This window comes from Mycetomoellerius zeteki, unplaced genomic scaffold, assembly GCF_001594055.1.
Source record: "Mycetomoellerius zeteki isolate Tzet28-1 unplaced genomic scaffold, Tzet1.0 scaffold145, whole genome shotgun sequence".
Lineage (NCBI taxonomy): Eukaryota > Metazoa > Arthropoda > Insecta > Hymenoptera > Formicidae > Mycetomoellerius > Mycetomoellerius zeteki.
The window spans coordinates 1,098,258-1,119,801 of record NW_017256393.1 but is presented as its reverse complement, the minus strand read 5'-3'; the positions used below and the strand labels follow the sequence as shown (position 1 = coordinate 1,119,801).

Here is a 21,544-nt window from a genome sequence, read left to right as displayed (position 1 = left end):
CTATCTTATGTTCGATTCTTTTATATATATATGTATATATATATATATATGAAAAAGATATTTTTTTATTATGTATCTTATTAATTTATTTTTTATACATATAAATATATGTATATATAAAAAGGAATTTTATATGTATACATATTCCTTTTTTATCTTTGATACATCAGATTTATCTGTTGTTCATGCACGAAATTAAGTATAGCGAGAGTGTTACGTACTCACGCGCACATTTGGAACTGTATTGGTTTACGTCGCTTAACTATACATGCGTGTATAAGTGGTGAGCCACTTCCTGATGGCGCAATGGCTCGCTTCCTCTCTCTCTCTCTCTCTCCCCCCCTTCCTTCTTTTTCTTTAGTATATTCATCGTTTCTTCAATTCTCTTTCTCTTTTTCTGTCACACTTTCTTTCTTTTCATTTTTCTGTTTGTATTATTAATACAAGTAGGTATCTATATTACATGTCTTCGCATATACCTATATATTTTTTTCCAGAATTATCGCACATAAAATTATCAGTAACAGAGTATATGGAACAAAAAGTACCGATCTGAAATAAAAAATTTCACACATCAGATACATGGAAATGCATATCATCAAGTTGGAAAAGTGACATTTTCGCAAACCGTGAGAAAAGAAATAACGTGAGCTGTACGCGGTTACATTTTTTTGCAATATAAATTATTAATTCTTACAGAAAAAATTCTATAAGAAAGATTTCGAGTATATCTCGCTCGACGAAGTTGGCGGATCGATAAGTCGTAAGGAAAGAGAAATGCTTATTGTTGCTTGTGAACTAATAAGAATTTTGCTACCTTTTTCCTTTGTTACCTCGGTGTGAACGAGCGCAAGGTAATATTCGCTATCTCCTTACGATCGTATCGAGTACATTGAAATCATATTAATTACAGCCGGGGTAGAAATCTCCATGAACGTACCGACGATCATGACGATTACTATATAATTTAATGACGTGCAAAAATGTATAACGAATATATTTTTTTTTACGTGATACCAAGTTTTCCACTCTTGGCGACATATCGCTATCTGGATCTTAATTATAAAGATTTATGACGACAGACAGCAACATCGGAGTTGCTAGCTTCGCATATATACTTTTGCGAGACTTTCACAAAAGATTTTCTCATACGCGTGCAAACGCTTTTTCCGCGATGCGACGCGTGTCTGTGTCTTTTAAAAATAAAAGAGAATTATGTCTTTCCTTCATTACTTCTTTCTGTACATCATTATTGCTAAGCATTTCTACGCAATGATCTGTATATGTAAATAAAACTTGGATCGCGTAACTTAATTTTACTCCATAATTGTTCCAATTTTTATTTAACAGAAAATGTTTAAAATTTGTTTTTTACATTTTTAGTAAATGTTGACATTAATTTCGTTTTTTCAAAAATTTCAAAAACCATTAAAGTTACTTTGATGAAACTTTAAACATATATAAAGTTTCATCAAAATAATTCGAGTGGTTTTCGAAATTAAAAAAAAAAAAAAAATTTTCCTTCAACTTTGACACCCTGTATCTTTGAAATTAAAACCATTTCGGACAAATGGTCAGAAGTTTTCGTCTCGAATTTGTATAAGAAATCCCCTTATAAAACTTTTGTACTTAATATACACTCTGTACATTTTTTTGTAACGAATTTATTCAAAACGTGCTATTAACGACGCTTTGGCGCTTTATCAAAACTAATCGCATCGTCGTAAGTAAGTGTACAAGTATTACTCTCCTCCTTATCACCGGAAATGGGCTTCTTGAACAAATTTTTTTGGACGCACTAGCAACACTTACATTTGAATGATAACGTAACGTCCTTCGCATAATACTTCCGTTCTAGCGACAGAATATTACGTGATCGCTGCACACGTACGGTATGTTACGCTAACTTGATAACCGTGCATCACGCGCGAAAAAATATTCCAAAAGAGACGGGATATGACGTTTAAATTTCCGAAGTTAGATTAGAATTTCTGGAATTAATTAGATGAATGAAGCACGTCCTACGTATTACGACACCCTGCGTGATGTGCATAATAATACGCGTACGAAGAAAGGGAAGAAAAAAGCTGTTAGTTAATGGAATAAAAATAGATGAAATGGCAATTACGTGTGGATCTGCTTTTTATCGCTCGACTATTATTCGATCAAGAGGATGCAGACTATAGAATACGCAAATAGAGAGAGAGAGAGAGAGAGAGAACAAAAAAATATATTGGTAAACCATATTTATGCTGCGCATAAATGTGGAGCTATTACGCTGCAAATGTGTATACAGAAAAATATCATTCTATTGCTAAGAAAAATGATTACTCAATTTACTTTCTTTGTTTTAAGTAACGATTATTGTTAATAAAGAATACTTCCTTTATAATAATCTTAAAATATACTTAATAGACAAATTTAAAAAAGATTCATTATTGATGCTCAAAACAAGAATTTATTTTCTTTTGAAGAATATTATAAAATTTATCGAAGGACCGACTTTATCCAATAAGCAAATCGAATTTGTTTTAATTTAATAATCGTTGATTGAAATATCAAACTTATTAGAAAATTCAGAATATATTAAAAAAAAATAAATTTAATGCTTAGGATAAACTTATATGAATTTTTGAAAATTTACGAATATATATATGAACTTTTGAAATATTTGAAACAAATAATTATTACTTGCGTATAATACGTATTCTTTTGTATATAAAAAGTGACTTCAATATGTGTATGTGATTAGTTTTCCGTGTGAAAATAATATTATACTGCATAAAAATTTCAACGTTTAAACGTATAGTATCGTGTTAAATTATTTTTACACGGAAAGCTAAATAACACATATATATAATTGAATTCACTTTTTACACACGTGGATTTGTGTACTTATCAACGGCGGCGAATCGAAGACTATTCAACTCGCGCGCTGTGTTACGCCGCGCTACGCCTCGATCAAACGAGCGCGTGAATGGAACGGGTGGAGCAGTTACGAGGAAAAAATATGAATGAAGTCGTGGTAGTGACAGTCGCGTACGGTTTACGTTTAGCGCGCATGCGTCCCCCGAGCCGTAATGCATGTAGCACGTGCATCGTTTCGTGTCATTCAGCGTGAACAACGTAAAACTATGCGAGGGGACGGACGATCGGCCAAGGTGAGATCGATACGTCGCGTCGTCATGTGCCAAAGATCGCACGTGCTACTACATATTTTATATATTCCAACCGTAATCAACGTAACGTTCTTTCCTTAATTCTTCCGAGAAATTTGTTTCTTTCTTTTCTTTGCAAAACGAACGAGACCCTGGTAGGAATGCAGCTTTGCAACTGTCGTAAGACAGTTATATTCTTTAATATGACTGGTTTATACAGTTAGATCCAATGAACTACTCTGGCGAAAATATAGATCGTAAATCGAACGTAAGGGAAAAGTAACAGAGGCGTAAAATGAAGCTTCTAGAAGGCGACAATTGAGACAACGAATCGTAAAAGAAGAATTAACGCCTCTTTTTATTTCTTAGAAGCTTCGTTTATGTTACTGTCATTTTTCCTTACCCTTCGACTTACCTTTCGATTTTTATTTTCCTTCAAGGGCAAGAGTTAATTATATTATTAAAAAATTTTTTTAATAATAGATGCAAAGCTGTATTTTCTGCTAAACGCAGCCATTCAGTCCTGATGATAACATAGAGAGCCGCAACGATGGCTAAATTTTTTTCCTTTTACGCATTTCATCTTTTTACTATTTTTCTTGTCGTACTATCGGAAAAATGATGCGAGAGCACCTCCGAGAGCACCCTTACGTATTCGACTCGATAAATTTCCGATCTTCAGAGCGGTGCCATGCAGTTGCAACGCCCACCGCACTTTTCTCAGAAGAAAAAGATCCCGAGAAGAAGATGAAATCTTTATTAATAACTCTGTTTTCTAAGAGTGCAACGTATCGCGCGTCACGCTTTCTTAACTGATGGACTGATTTAGTGAGTCTACTTCTTGCTCTAGATAGAGCAGATTCTTAATATCACATTGTCGCGTGCCGCATCTCTTGTCTCTTTCGAACATTGGTGGAGACACCAAGTTCTTCATATTGTACGCTAATGCACACCGAGTATACGTAACCAACGTATTTGATTGTAGGAGTACGCGTGCACTCTGCGAAGAAAGCTGTGATGTGTCTGACATGAGAGAGCTGACAAGTAAATCTCAAGGAATGTCAGACGCCGATTTTTCTTATGTCAAAGTATGAAGAAATCTGTTATTAATTTTATAGCTTTATAAATTGAGTCTTTCAATTAAGAAAACATTTTTTATATTATACAAATACCTGATTTCATATATCTTTAAAGAAATATAGCTACACTGAGAAAAAATATAATTAATTTTAATAAATATTTAGTTGAATACTGCTAACCAAATATTTATTAAATATATTTATTTTGGTACACAAGAACTATTAATTTGATCTAATAATCATTTTTTTATTGAACAAATATTTATTTACTGTAAATAAATGTTTAGTTGACAATATTTAACTAAATATTTATTAAAATTGATAACGTTTTTTTCTCAGGATTATAAGAATGAATCTGCACCCGATTTTTTTGAAGCTCGATATACGTATAGAACACCGAAATAATAGTTAATAATAGTTAAAAAACGATTCCATCTGCAGAAAACTTTATAAACATGTGTAAAATTGATTATTTATTAAAATAAAATTTTTTTTAATTGAAAGATTCAAAGAGAGGTTTATTTATTGGAGCATTGTGCGGCGTCGCGCTGTCGCGTACACTTCGTGTTAACGTATTGGGGAATTAGAATCGCTCTGCCGGATGTAGGGAATTGGGATTCGAGGCAGGAAACGGTATAATCCCGGAGAAAGAAGTCGGATTTCCGATTTTCAGCCCCCCGTTCTATTCTCCTCGAGAACCGGTAGCACTCGGTTACGTGTACAGTGTACACGGACGTAATAAAACAGACGCATCCTATAATGGCCATGTCATTGTCGTTATGAAAGAAGGAAGGTTTTCCTTGACTAAAGCATTTCCGTCAAAAGGTGTCTCTCGTACAATAGCGTGCAATATAATAATAATAATAATAATCTCTATTGCAACAGCAAACATATATGTATTATATTTGTATATCTATACATTTGAATACGAATCATGCGACTGAAAGAGACTCGGTATCAAAATTAAAATTCCTATAAACAATAATAATAAGTTAGAAACAAGGCCGTCATATGAATAAATCAACTAATTGTAAATAAGAGAAGCGCCACTTACAAAGTAAGTTGTTGGAATAATACGTATTTAAATAAATTTATCTTAGATATATGGCTGTCCGAAAAGTAATCGGCAATGAGATAAATATATTCAAATACATAATAGATATATTATTCCAACACCTGACTTTGACCGTAAGTGGCGCTTAATTACTGGTTGATTTAAAACTCTTATATTTTTAGAGTTCTATTACAAGATTGAAATTTGATCAATGGGTAAAGGAATTTTAGCTCCTATTGTTTTAATTGGTCAAATTTCAATCTCAATCTTCAATGCCTAGTCTGATTCCGGCCTAAGGCTGAAGATTGAGATTCAAGAGCGAAGATTGAAATTTGACCAATGAGAACAAAGGGATTTTAGCTTCTATTGTTTTGATTGGTCAAATTTCAATCTTTCAATCTTCAATCTCAATCTTCAATGCATAGTCTGATTCCGGCTTTAGTGAGTTACGTCCGTGACGTCAGTGACGTGCACCGCGTGTACCACGTGTATGCTGTTCGCGCTGTTTCGCGCTCGTTACGTGTCATCGCGCCGGATCTTTGCGGACGTGCCAACTGCAAGCGTCACGGAAATTGAGCGCAGCCAATGTGGCCTTTCCCACGATTGAGATGACTCGTCATCGTTAGCGCGATGCACGTCTTGTGTACCTTGTGAAAATATAATTACCTCGGCTGTTGTAATGGTACCGTGTGTAAATGCTTGAATAAACAAAGGCGCGCTCCTCTCTCGTGCTATCTAACTATACTGTGATGCGAAAATGGTATAAAGCTACCCAAGGAACCATCTGACGTTATTTATCGTCATTTTGACGTCGAACGCCTTTGACAATATTTTAATGTCAAAATGACGACAAATAACGTCGGTTTGTCTCCTGAATAACATTAAGTGTTGAAATTATTTTCAGCACAAGAGAGAGAAAGAAGAAAGCGCTCCTTAATTTTCAGAAATTTTATTTTTGATTTTTGTACATTAACGCGTGACTGCGTGATTATTTTTACAGTAGTGTGTCGTATCAGAGTTTCTCCTCGATCTATTCGCGCCTCTTCTTTCACAGTTTTCACAGCCTTTCGTCCTTCCTCCGAACGACCTTCTCGACTCCGATGCAGCGTGCCACGTCTAACGGACTTCCGGATGTGTGCCCGATCTCTATTCCCGGTTTTGTGTTCGGTTAAATTCTAAATATAAAGTCGTTTCACGCGCTCACCGATAGATACCGGTAAACACGTAGACGCACACGCACATGACACGCACGAAAGTATGCGTGTTTGGACCACCCGGCATATAACACTTGGCTCGCGTTTCCCAGCACCGGAAGTTATTCCGTCGATTCGAGCCAATTTTTCCGCTTGTTCACTACTGTGCACTGCACCTAGACTCGAAACGGAAACGATATCGTGATTGTCGTGCGATGTTACATGTACGTAGGTAAATGTGTGCGTGCAACTGTCAACTTACGTGACACGTAATTCGTATCTTGTATTCGCAATAAATTTCCCCTCTTTTCTTAACTCTCTTTACCGATTTTTTCTTTTATTTCAAAGCGACATAAAGCCTGTTCTACAATAGATCCTATTGTAAAATAGACTTAAGATAATTAAATTTATGCTCACTCCGTGTCGACATCATACATTTTAATCAAGCATGCAAACGGCAGAAAATTTAATCTACTAATGATACATTTAATATTCGTTTTATATATGGTAGCGCGCGATAGAATTAGGGAAAAAAGTGATCGTTGCAAACCACGTAGGAAACGGTAACAAACTTCCCAAGCAGGGAACCGACAAGGGAGGAAGCCCATCCGTTCGGAGGGGCTTTCACAAAACCCTATTCAGTGAACGAGTGAATGAGGCAAAAAAGTATCGCGACCCATAATTTCATTATAATTAGTTTCCGTCGAGATTACATTATATAATTTAATTGTGTCCTTGCAATCGCGCACCACTTTTGCTATCCTTTGCGCGAGACGGATTTTTTTTTATTAAACTGAAAAATTGTTTTAATAAACTGAAAAATTTTTTTATTAAACTGAAGAACGATAATAGGAGCAAGAGTATAAAATGTTTACTATTATAATGCAATTTTCGTGCATGTGATTTTTTTCTAGTTACTTGGAATTGACACTATCGAGGGAGAGAGAGAGACAGAGAATGAACGAATGAATGAATGAATCGTTATTCATTTGAGCGAAAGAGAGAGAGAATCGCCAATTACTTTCCCTGGGAGTTAATCCCCTCAAACGCAAGACAAATTATCATACAGTACAAGATTTTAATATTGATAGAAATATACGACCTGAAAGCTTCACAGTAATACAGAAATAAACTAAAGAAAAAATAAAAATAACAGAGTATGTAGGTGTGAGAGTGCAGTGTGTGTACAGAATTATATGTAAAGAACAATTTAAACGATAAGTTTTGCAAAAGCCGATCAAACTTCAATAACATCAATTATGTTAGAAATTAATAGGCAGGGTTGGCAAGTAACGCGTTTTATATATATATATATATATATATACATTTGTCGTTACCGTTACAAGTTATTTTTTTCGGTAACGAAATGGACGTTACATTTTTGGGGTAACGATTACATTAGTTACTTTTATCATTACTTTATTTCTAGCCACATAAAATTTTAAGTCCTAATTATACCGTATACATATTATATATATATATATATATATATATATATATACGGTCTAGTTAGGATTAAAAATTTTACGTGGCTAGAAATAAAGGGTCTTAGCAGAATGGCTGACATACAATCTTAAGATAGTGTCTTATGACTTAAGCCTTGTCTTTAGTAACGCACAAGAACTGTCTTAAGATTATAAGTCAGCCTTCTGCTACAGCCCTAACGATAAAAATAATTAATAAATGTATATATACTTGTGTATATATGTATATACATTTATCAGTTTTGGAACTTTATTTCTCTACTCTAAAAGATAGAAATTTAACTTCTTTTCAGAATATTTATCGCAAAAATCTGCATACAATAGCGTTTTTCATTGGCAGAACCAGTGCGCACTCTGTGCACTTTAAAACCGCTGTATACAAATCGACGTAAAGATGTATGTTTAATAAAAATATAAAAACGAATTAAATCGCGAAATTCTCAATACATTTTATTATGCTATATTGATAAAATATACTTTGGGCATTTTATCAATTGAGATATCTCATTTTTACATTCAGAGTAACATATAACGGCTTTAATGTGTACCGAGTTCTGCCAATGAAAAACGCTATAATATTCCATTAATATCAGGAAAAAAAGTAACGCAAAAGTAACGACGTTACATTTTGAATGATGTAACGAATTGAATGAGGTAACGGTAACGAGTTACTTTTACAAATCAATAACGAGTAATGATATAACGAGTTACTTTTTAGGAAAAAGATAAATAACGGTAACGAGTTATTTTTATGAGGTAATGTTACCGACCCTGTTAATAGATAATTATAAAATTTTTAAGGTACTTTATCGGTTGCACCAACGTTACTTTGGCTTTAAGCAAGAACTTAAAACTCTCTTTGTCTCGTTTTAAAGCGGAAGAGAGACAGAAACCGAGAGAGTTTCCTCAGAGTCGCTAATCTCAGAAGGAATATAATGTGGAATTTCATTAATATAGTCGCATAACATTTAATTCGCATAAACGTTTGAAAAATTCAAGTCAGCAAAAACGCAAAGATAATAATACACTGTGCGCTAGCTATGAGTTTTTGTGTCATTCAGGGTTTTGTTTCCCTCTTTGAATTCAAACTATAAAGACTATTCTACAATGTGCTCTTTGTTTCATGTTTCTTGCTCTTAATTTACGTCTTGCTTTCTTCTCTCTTTGCGACCGTTTTATTGACAATCATATTTCTTGCCATGTATTTCTTGTTTCTTCCGAAGTTCGTTAACTTTTATCTCGGACGATAAAAAACAAAAAAACGGGATAAGATGCAAAAAGATAAGATGTAAAAAAATAGCAAAAAACGAGAAACAGGAAACAAAATGCACGTTGTAGAACAGGCTTAAGCTTTTTAAATTTCAGAATTGAGATAACCGTACTGCTCACAAAATATGTGCGACGAGAATCAACAGAGAGAGGAGAGAGAGGAGAGAGAGAAAGAGGGTGAGGGGGGGAGAGAGATCGGAAAAACATACTTATAATTGCGAGAAAAAAGCATTGTACGAAAGACTAAGAACAGTTTCTAGATTGAGAGAAGTAACGTTATTCTCACGCGCCGTACAACCGTACGGTCGTAATTGATCGCTTTTCGCGGAAAAGCAAGCAAACGTTTCCCAACCGTACCGCGCGATAACGAGAGAAAAATTGCGGAATAGTAGGAGAAACTCCGTGAGAGAAAGAGAGTACGCACCCGCGCGGAATTGCGGGGACAAAGCAATAATTGTTATACGCGGTGTACGTAGACCGCGTGAATATCTTACAATTAGAATCGCACGATAGTAGGACGATCCTTTCGGGGCGCCATTGTTTCTCGCGCTGCTTCTGCAAAAGCCGGTCTAGCTTACCGTAATCATTATCCGCCTGTCGTCACGGCTGCAACAAGTGCAATTATCACATCGTCATCTATTTAAATTCTCCACACTCGAAATTTTTATGATAACGTAATAAATAACGCGATTTTAAATTGAGTCTTCCTATTTTCATCGTATTTCGATTTCTTATATAATTACTGTTAGTACAATCCTTTTTAATCTTTGATTCGATTCTTTTAACAAGGGACGCGAGAGTAGTCTTGTTAATTATAATAGACAGTGATGTAATACGCGATCAAGGAGTAAGATATAATAATCTCTCCTTACAGTTTAAACCTTGGAAATCACGATTATATCCGATAAAGATTCATTCATCCGACTGAGAAGCGAAGCATAAAAGGCGTAAAATGCGTAAAATGCGTAAAAGGGTATGCCTCGCAATTACTTTCGCACCTGTTGCGTCTACAGCTCTTTTATGCGGTAACAGCGAGAAATTTTCATCCATTTTCTCTCATCCATTCTCGATAAGTATAAAAAACAAGATGAAAATCGAACTTAATGTGATATTTAATTTGCCTGGACATTGTTTTCTTTATTGTTTTTTTATACACATTCCGTAAACGAAAAACGATCGCAAATGGCAGTAAACGCAGAGTCAGAGATGTTCATAGTCGATTTTTATATTATTTAAGACTATATCAAGTACAATTTTAAGATGTCATAAGCCAATCACAAGAGCAATATTAGCATCTTAAGATATTAATTTAAGATGACCTTGAAATAAGAACGGATTATGAATACCAGCCAGAGTCAAGAAAATGCGAAATCTTAGCATTCTTTGCACAAATTTCCGTTCTCAGCACTGTTTGATTCTCTTTCGGATTGGAAGTGTAACGTATACATTTGGTTTGTAAACAACTACAACCTTAATAATTGTTTTCAAAAGTAAGAAATTCTCTATGGGAATGTTTGATTACAAATATATCTGCTATATAACTTCCTTTTCTCCTAGCACTGTGGATTTTTTATTAAATTAACTTAAAAAAAAAAACTGTTGTTAGTTTTGCTCCCCTATATCTATCATGTCGAGTGTGAATCCGCATAAAAATATACTATTAGTGCAACAAGTAAATTCGAATAGTGTAATAGTTGTGGAGAAAATTACACTGAAATTTTATTGTGAAAATAAGTATTATTGATTAGCGTCATATTTCAGAGGATACACGACAAAATTATAATAAAAAAAAATTTCTTTTATGAATTTTAGAACTAATAATTTTATGATCGCATATAAAATTAGTTCTAGAATTCATAAAGGAAACTTTTTTTATCATAATTTTGTATCCTCAGAAATATGACGCTAATCAATAATACTTATTTTCACAATAAAATTTCAATGTAATTTTCAGTGTAATTTTCTCCACCACTATTACACTATTCGAATTATTTACTTATTGCACTAGTAGTATATTTTTATGCGGGAGTGCGTGAGTGATTAAAAGAGTGAATGGGTATAAGAATGAGAGAGAGGGAGAGAGGAGAGAGAGAGAGAGTGCATCTGTGATGTACATCATATTCATGTACAAAAAATGATATTATGTGTTATGTATAAAAATGTATAAAAATGATGTTATGTGTATACATAAATTTATACATATTTGATGTTTATATAAAATTGTATATATATGTATACATTAATTATACACAAAATTGGTATTTGTAGAAATTTAAATTAGCAGATTCAAAATAATATGACATATTGATACTCAACATGGGCATTTTAAAAAACAATATCTCGTGTATATACATGTTACTACATAATATACTTATCGTATGTATAGATGCATGGATACATTATAATTATTCAAAATAAAAAAATAAAATATACATTTACTGACATCTGTAGGGATTTGTAAAGTTATCAACAACTGATATTTCAAATAGACCTGATTTCTAGTTACTTTCTTCACGCATAGATGTCGCCAGCTACGAAACCACCTTACGCATATGTTTATTGTTTATAGTTCAACACGTTTCGGAGATTTTTTGGACTGCCTTGGACTTAACGATTACAAATTGTGTTGACAAAATATGTTAATATTAGTTTATATCATATTTTTGACAATTTTCGCTGGTCGCCAGTGCGAAGAACAATTTTGTTCAGCAGAAAACGAAATAAAATCCTGTAAAGAAAATGAGGTTGATCGCCAAAAATCACTGTATACGAAAGGTATTGTTTATTAGAAATTAACTGTAATAATTTTGGAATATATGATACGATACGATGCGATATTGTACATACATATTATAAAATTATCAATCATGTCATCTTTTCTATTTCTAGAAATAAATGAAAAATATAAGAAATATCTAGTGGCGATTCAAAATGCAGAGCAAAACTACAAAGAATGTAATAACACCAAGCATGAGTGCTATAAAGATGTAATCGTACGAGATCTAAGGCCATTTAAAAAGAAGGGCATAAGCAAAGAAATGATTGAAGCTGCTAAAACTAGGTATCTGTGATATATCATATAGATCAGTGTGTGATTTAGACCTGGTTTCATTAATATAAAATTAACTTTAATCTTGGTTCATAAATTTACTCTTTATCTTCTTCTAATTCTATAAATTAGAGAAAAAGATAAATATTTAAGTTAAATCAAGATTAAAGTTAATCTTATATTGGAACCAGACCTTACTGAGCCTGTTTTTCTTGTATTAAACTAAAACTTTCTTTTTTGCTTTAGCCAAATATTGTACTTATACTTATTTTACTTTAAATTCCAAAAGTGTACATTAATTCAGTTATAGAAAACAAATTCAATATTAGTACCTTTTGCCCCTTTCAACTAAATTTTCTAAATTTTATGGTAATTTTACACACAGGGGTACATTTTACCAAATAATCAAAGGTAAATTGTACAGAGAGAAGGATTGCATGTTTCCAGCCAGATGTGCTGGAATTGAACATTTTTTATTAAAGATAATTGGTAATTTATCCAATATGGATTTAGTTATAAATACTAGGGATTATCCTCAATCTAGTGAATATTTTGGAAATGCCATGCCTGTTTTTTCATTTAGTAAGGTGAGAGATAATTCGTATCTATATTCAAAGATTTATAACAAGATACAATTTATAGAGTATATATATTTATACAATTATGTTCTGTTTGTTGAAATTAATAAGAGCTGTGCAGCTTGCAAAATGTATTTATAGACACCACAATATTATGATATTATGTATCCAGCATGGGCATTTTGGGAAGGTGGTCCAGCTATCTCGTTATATCCCCGTGGTCTTGGCAGATGGGATCAACATCGTAAAACTTTGAATAAGGCGAGTTTGGAGATTTCATGGGAAAAGAAAGAAAGTAAAGGATTTTTTCGTGGATCTAGAACAAGTTCGGAACGCGATAATTTGATTTTATTAAGTCGTAATAAACCTCACTTGGTAGACGCTCAATATACTAAGAATCAAGCATGGAAATCTAATGAGGTATTGTTGCATTGTCTTTTAATCATTAGCGGATTCTGTATGTGTAATAACGCGAAATATATAAGACAAAATTGAATTTTATTTTAGGACACTTTACACGCAACACCAGCGTCAGAAGTATCTTTAGAGTCGCATTGTACATATAAATATTTATTCAATTTTCGAGGCGTGGCAGCTTCATTTCGACATAAACATCTATTTTTGTGCCGATCACTAGTCTTTCACGTCGGCGACGAGTGGATGGAATTTTATTATCTTGCCATGAAACCATGGATTCATTACATACCCGTTCCCAAAAATGCAGATCAAAAAGAGTTTGAGTAAGATATCACATTTAATCTTGCTATAGTATTATTAATATTTGTGTGTCTTTATTAAACTATCTCTCTCTTTGTTTTGGTCTATTTCGTTTTATTACTTTTTCAGAGATTTGATTGAATTTGCAAGGAACAATGATGATTTAACAAAAAAGATTGCTTATCGCGGAAGAGACTTTATATGGAATAATTTGCGAATGTCAGACGTTATACATTTTTGGAAACAACTTCTTAAAAGTTATAGTAAACTTTTAGCATATAAACCAGTATTAAAAAAGGATCTCATAAATATTAGAAGGGAATAAAGATATTATGATTTTGTACAAATATTAAAGGTGAATCTCGTGCGATATCTTTCTGGATAAATATATAAAAATAAAAGAGAGACGACCAGTGTGTGCGTGCGCGCGTGAGTGTATTTGTCTAAGCAAAATGCGTATATAGCTAATAAATGCAATTGAAAATATGAAATGGTTAAAATAAACATATGTATTTATTAATATTATTTATATGACGATGAAAAATATAATACAATAGAGATTTTGTTTAAGGCACGACAAAATAGCGTGGCAAGTTTCAATATGAATTATTAATATCCTAATATCAGTAGTAACACAAAGAAAGGCATTGCACAATTAAATTTATGTATTAGACGATAATATTCGAGCTGCCTCAAACGATAATCAATAATTTATAATGAGTTTAAAATAAGATCATGTAATAAAAAAAAGTCATTTTTGTGTTGTGTACAGAAATTCTCTTATTCAACAAATATTGATGAAAAATACAAAGCCTTTCTTCTTATACTCTGATAATACTTAAAGGCTAAGTATAATTTTTAACAATTAAGTACTGGTCAAACATTCGTATTAGACTAAAATACTTTTTGAAATGTAAGAAAATATAGGATACATACAAGTATTTAGATTGTTTTATAACATCTGTTAATACTGAACGAAGATAGTTTTTTATGTATATAATTTTCCTTGCAGTATTTCTTTTCTATCAAAAGATGATTGTTATATATTTTACTAAATGCGTTTTAAAGTGCATTTTTATTTTACACAATAGAAATGAAAAGAAAAAAGCACTTTATATAAATAAGAATTGTACAGATACATAAATTCTCACACATACAGCACCATTAATGTCAGATCAGTCTGACAATTTGCATATAGTTATATATAACTATACGCTCTAGATATATGTATATGTATACATATACATATGAACGCACACACATACATACATATGTGTATAAATATATATATATATACATATATATTTATATAATATATATACATATACATATACACATGATTGTATATAAAACTACAAAATAAACAAGCTATCAATGACAGAAATCGTAATGAAAGCATTTATATAAAAACAATTCACTTCAGACATACGCAACGTCGCATAATGGAAGCGAAATCAAACACTTAGTTTGAAATGACGTGTAGAAAAAGTTGCGCTTGAACATATCTGGCATTTACAATTCTTTTCAGAGAGTTGTATAAATTACAAAAATACTTTCTAAGGCACTTGCACCATAAGATAACAGTCACTTTAGAATAGTCGCAACGCAGCAACGATGACACTAGTAGTATAGATATTTACATACATATAAAAATGTATTGCGCATGCAAATATGATTAGATATTTCATGAAAGTAATACATAGGCTGTAATTTCTTACTGTTACATAAAATATTTTAGGATTTACATTACATAAGTAGGAGAGTCTATAATATTCACATAACATTTTTAATTGATCAACAAATATTTTTTAATTACAATATTGTCAATAAAGAATCCGATTATTGCTTGTCATGTCGCAATGCCCGAATATCCTTTTATACACCTCGCGATTTAATCAAACGATTGGATCCCCAGGAATTTATAAGTGCCTTTGATGTTTAAAGTCTTTGCGAATAATGGACACGCGAATAAATAGGCAGTGTAGAACATTCTATGTTACGTTACTGCGTGTGAAACATTATTGAAAGATATTTATATATATATATACATACATATATATATCTTTGAATAGTGCAAATTTAAATACGTACTATAGCTGCGTCGCGCAACGACGCACCTCGACAGTTTAATTGCGGCGGAAATATTGTGCTCGTCATAATTTTCTAACTATCTACTTAATTACCGAGAGCGCAAGTTCTTGAACGCGTTTCGATTGGCATTCACTTTTCGAAAATGGAAAATAAACAAAAATTCTATCGACACCTTTCGATCACATTCGGCGCATGCATATCGATTCGAGTTTCAAGTCACTACATCGCTTCTCAAAGTCGACGATCTCAAAGCCTTTACGTAGCCACGACGAACCTCGCGATGATCATTGTGACGATGCTGAGCAAGAGTTGCTGTGTGCTTTCCAATGAATGCAACGAATTCACGGGCGCCCCAGAGTTTTCGTGATGGTGATTCGACGATGTGACGAGCTCGTCGGTTCCTCCTGTCGAATTCAAATTTGAATCGTAGTGGCGGGTAATTTCTCGAATGACACGCCATTGCAGAACGGCGCGTGCGCATATTCGAGAGCGCGAAACAGTACAGGCACGAAGATGTCGGCCGTTAACTCTCGCTCTCTTGCCGCCGTTGCCGGTTGACTGTTGTTGTTTGGAACTTTATTTGGTTTTTCCGCGTGTAAATAATCGGGATATTTGGCACGTGTACCGGTCGTGGGTCGCGCCGCTTTGACCGCTCACTTTTTCCCGAATTCGGGATGTACATTGTTGTCGTCTGGAAAAGGTGATTGCTCCCGGTTAATGCGGGTGGTAGATCGTCTCCTTCTCACGGTTTTTTTTTTATACAAGAAAACATCGCTGTCGTCTGTTCACAGCTCAGTATTCAGTACTATTCTCAGGTAATTAATTTTATGAATATAATTTTTACTAATTTTAACACGCTTGAACTTTTTATATCGGTAGAAAGAGGTTACATGACAATTAAGCTCAAGACGCAATGAGGAAATATTAGGAATAAGAATAAATGCTTGCTTTCCAGCAAGGACATAGTCAGACACTGTGTTACATAGTGTCTGACTGTGTCCTTGCTGGAAAATAAGGAATATTAGGTTTGTTCCCGCAAGCTCCAACATGCTCCAACCACAGCTCCTACTCACTCTATCAAGCGCGTTGGAGTGAGTAAGAGCTATTGTAGGAGCATATTGGAACATGTTGGAGCATGCGACGCGAACAAACCTACAGAGATTTCAACCTATAGGCCTGTTCTTTTTGGCTGAACTTCTGCTCCGGTTCATCTTTCTTCCTCTTCTTTCTTCCTGGAGAGAAAAGGTTCAGCCAAAAGTTCAGCCAAAAAGAACAGGCCTAATCAGAAACCATAGGTTTGTTCGCGTCGCATGCTCCAACATGTTCCAATATGTTCCTACAATAGCTCTTACTCATTCCAACGCGCTTGATAGAGTGAGTAGGAGCTATGTTGGAGCATGTTGGAGCATGTTGGAGCTTGCGACGCGAACAAACTTATGGTTTCTAATTAGGCCTGTTCTTTTTGGCTGAACTTTTGGCTGAACCTTTTCTCTCCAGGACAAACCTCATGTATTCTAGCGTAACTGGTATCTGATAAGTTCAAATCTTAATATTTATTCCTGTTCCTAATATTTGTTTTATTGTGCGCAGGCCCTTAATGTCGAGTAACAAATTTCACATTCAACATGGCTGCCTGATTTACAAGTACCGTCGTACGTTACTAAGCGAATAACTAGAACTATGATTGCAAAATTAAATAAATTAAATTCGTAGGCTACGAATTTGATTTGAGAACGTCATTACAAATCCAGGTAGAACACGGAGTTATAATTTAGTCATAATATCACAGAACGTCATCATGATGTCATTTGATACTTAAAAATTGATTTATAAGTGACAAATGAAGTCATGATGATGTTCTCATGATATTATTATGACTTCTATGTTCTACTTGGAAAGGCAGCCATTTCGTTGAAAGCACCAAATACATGAGAATGTCAATATATGAGATATTTTATAATGTTAAATAGCTTAAATAGGAGTTAAAGATCCCCATGCTAGAAGTAAGGAGCATGTCTCAAATCTTGATTAAATTAAATCTTACAAATTTCAACTTTCTGTGTTCTATCTCGTGACCATTCTCGTTTGCAATTATCAAAAACAATTGCAAGTTCACGATTGTTAGAAAATCCGTCGGCAATAAAACTACTCTCTGAATTACTTGGAGTAAAATCTCACTCCAAAAAAATTAAAATATTGCCACTATTGTAAAATCGAGTGGAAACGTTAGCACTCTTGAAAAAGAGTAGCAGATTTTTACTCTTTTGAAATGAGATTCACTTCAAAGGAAAGAAATCACATTCCTTTTTTGGAGTGAATCTCATTCCAAAAGTGTAAAATTTCACTCTAAAAAAAGAGTGAAAATCTGCCATTCAAGAGTGCAAATATTTTTATTCTTTTTCAATAGTGGCAGTATTTTCACTCTTTTGGAGTGCGATTTCACTCCAACAAATTTAGAAAGTAGAAAATTATATATTTATTTTTTACACTATTTATTTGTATATTTTTCTAATAAGTACTTATTTTTCAAAATGCATTATAACCGGAACGAATATAATGTACGCAAAGTATAAATAATAGTAAAATTAATTTAAAAAATAAATTTTCCGAGTATAAAGGTTATCTTCATTTTTTAAAAATGAAATTACGTTTCTTTACACAATTGATCTCATTTTTCAATGCATAAAAGAAGTATTAAGGTACGATTATTACAAATTTATCTTTCTCAAAAATAATTTTATCATTATTTGCCCTCTCAAACCACTACTTGTCAAAAACATTTTCGGTATCTTCTACCTGAGAAAAAATGTTTTATATATAATTATATATAGTTGTAGGTATATAATTATATAAAATTGACATATTTTAGTTGTATATATAATATTTCCATACATATAACATTTTTTCCTGGGTATATATTAATTCTTCGAAATATTTATTTACGACAATTAAAATAGAGAATATCTTGTTTAATATAAAATAAATGAACAAACAGTAGAATAAAACCGAAATATAATATAAAAGTACAAATTTCATATAGAAATATATACATTAAAGAAATATTTTATAGCTCTTCTCATAGGTTCTCATCAATTCTAAACAATTATCTATATGGAACAGAAGTAATTCAAACTCTCTAAAACTTTTAGAATGAATCTCACTCTTAAAGATTAAAAATTGAGCCAAATTTTTTTTTAAACTGTCTCCATTTTCACTCTTTAAGTTATTCCCTCTTAAAGTGAAATTCCACTTCAAAAAATTTAGGGAAAATAAAATATGAGTAAAATAAAAATATGGGTAAAATAGATCACAGAGAAAGAATACAGAGAGAAAACTTATAAAGTATCAAAAGTCAAGAGTGCGTTTTCTCATAAAACCCCATCAATAAATTAAAGAGAGAGGGAAGGATTGTGTGCGATTCAGGACTAATGCGTGTCATGATATTGCAAAACACATGAAAATATTAATTTTCGACGGACACGATGGACATCTGAGATTAAATACTTGTGCAACGAGGCGTGCATGTAAAATACTATATTTGCGAATACAAATATTTTTTAATGTGAAAAAACAAACAGGAGAAAAGAACGAATGAAAAAGCAGAATCGAAAGGAGCAAGGATTTCCTGTAAGAGTCGATCTATTGTTAGAAGGATGTATTGTTACAAGTCGAAAACACGCTTTTATGCTAGATTAAGTTCCAAACAACGTAACTGCCAACGGCAGTGATTCATGCACCTCCCTGTTTCACGCTCGTGTCAGGTGCACGCGTGTGCTCTCATGTGCATGTATTTTATAGTAAGTTGGTGCGTGTTTTTTGATGAGATGTGTAAACTTTGCTATTACTCACTATCTTCTACGTGTGTCATTAAAGTTATGAGATATGCAAGATACAGGAAAAGATTCATGCTTTACATATATATCACATACAATATTTTTACTGTATTAATAATAAAAGTCACTCTAGGGGAGATCGAAAATAGAGATAGAGTACGCGTTAAGAAACAAAACAGGCATAAATAGTCGACGCGAACCATAACCGTAATGTGCTAACGAATTAAAGCCGTCCGTATAAGCGAAAAACAAGAACAAGAGAGAGAACGTAAAAAAAGATTCTTATTTCTAAGATATATATTTACTTTTGTCTTGTCAAACTGGATGCGGCAACGATGATATACGGCGACCTTTCGCGCTATCTATCACCATTTACTTTTTGATGTTGAAGTTCTCAGAAATCAAATACTTTGTTTTCATCCATCGCCTGGCTAATAAATACTCTGGGCTTTAATGTACAGCAGACTTATCGATAATAAGTGATAACAAGTGAAATTGTTAGCTTTCTCGATAAAGAATCGATGTAAGCCATGAAATGAATTTGAGGAATTGCAAAACGAAAAAATCTTCAATCCACGAATTTGTAATACGCGATGTTACAATATAATAGCGATTAGATGTTTAAAATTATGTGCGACATTAAAGTTAACAAATGATAACGTTATAATGTTAATAAATTAATGTTTTATATGCACTAAATGTTAATCTAGTTTTATCAAACACAAAATTATAATAACGTGATTATTTATAGTTTTCAATTTCGAGTATGCTTGGTTAGTGATGTGAATAGGCAATAGAAAGATTGCCAAAATAATAGCATTAACGTTTCTATGCGTATACAGACGAATCGTGCAAGCATTACTTTGTTTTCCTATGTTTCAGTCACCTAATTTCGTAACTTCCGTGTCGATATATCAGACTTGAATTATGATGCGTTTAGTAACGTTCAAAATATGTTTCGTTTGTACACGAACATATGCGTTGTGTCATATCCGATTTTAGCGATCTGTGACTCGATAAAATACGAAAGAGTCATTTTGAATTGTTCATGTTCGTAATATCTCAGGATATGTTACAACATTACAACAATAATTTAACTCGCGAACCTACTAGTTTATTTTAATATTTTATTCCATCTAAATTTTGTATTGATTGTTAAAGAATTAAACCTGATTTTTCTTTTTGTTTTTAAGTATTGCATGCACGTGTCTTTTTCACGCATAGTAGCCCCAGTATCATAGCCAGGTATACGAGACACCAAAGTTTTTAATATCGCATTTCCTGCCTGCCTTCATGCCAAGGAGATTATTTGTTTCCACGTTGATTATTTTCAGTGAATTAGAACAGAGCAAAGCACACAATACTAGGTATCCACTGTCGCGATTTTCCAGAGTATTAATTTAAAGGAAGCGCAATTCATGTAAATTCGCGGAAATTTATTCATCTCGTTGTTCTAGGAACATTCTTATTATGACGGTGTATTAACGGCAACTAATATAAGTACAGTGACAGTAATTACTCTCGACGCACGTGTCCATAAAAGCCGAAGAATAAACTCTATGATAGAATACGAAAGAGTCTGAAATTAACTTCATGAATTAATTAAAAAACCAAGAGTTATTCTTCGAGATATTTACTTCAAGGGATACTCGATTCAGGATGAGCATTGTCGCAGACAATGGATATCTTTACGTTTATTCGAGGGTAGGCAGGATTCGATAGAGATTTTGTACCTGCGTCTAGAATGATGTCACCAACGCTGTCAAGATTACCGTAATCGTCGTATGTATCAGCCACGTCCAGATTACTGGCAAATGCGAATGGCCAGCGATCATTACCTATTGTCCCTTTGTTAGCGGACTTGCACCCAAACCACCAGTACGCTGTTGATCTCGGGAAGGCAGGATTAGCATCGTCAACCTGGTAAACCAGAGAGATAATTGTTTCATATAATATGATATTTTTATAGAATTTTATTTCTCTACATATATATCTGTTACGGGCAAAGTCCGCAAGTGGGCAGTGTTCAGCATTGGCTA

At 33.2% G+C, this 21,544-nt stretch overlaps 2 protein-coding genes across 2 annotated transcripts in view; one reads left to right on the top strand and one right to left on the bottom strand.

The window, feature by feature from the left end:
• The first annotated feature begins 11,830 nt into the window (after window positions 1-11,830).
• Window positions 11,831-14,005, top strand: LOC108731970 (O-glucosyltransferase rumi homolog). The gene is made up of 6 exons (XM_018462540.1): window positions 11,831-12,012; window positions 12,127-12,298; window positions 12,672-12,873; window positions 13,006-13,284; window positions 13,372-13,604; window positions 13,711-14,005. The coding sequence occupies exons 1-6, from the start codon at window positions 11,874-11,876 to the stop codon at window positions 13,904-13,906; spliced, it is 1,221 nt and encodes a 406-aa protein (XP_018318042.1). The 5' UTR covers window positions 11,831-11,873; the 3' UTR covers window positions 13,907-14,005.
• A 941-nt stretch (window positions 14,006-14,946) lies between these two features.
• The window catches only part of LOC108732092 (Matrix metalloproteinase 1), a 25,975-nt gene continuing 19,377 nt past the window's right edge, over window positions 14,947-21,544 (bottom strand). Inside the window, 2 exon segments of the mRNA XM_018462728.1 lie at window positions 14,947-16,076; window positions 21,239-21,425. Of these exon segments, the coding sequence (XP_018318230.1) occupies window positions 15,928-16,076; window positions 21,239-21,425 (336 nt within the window). The 3' untranslated portion in view covers window positions 14,947-15,927.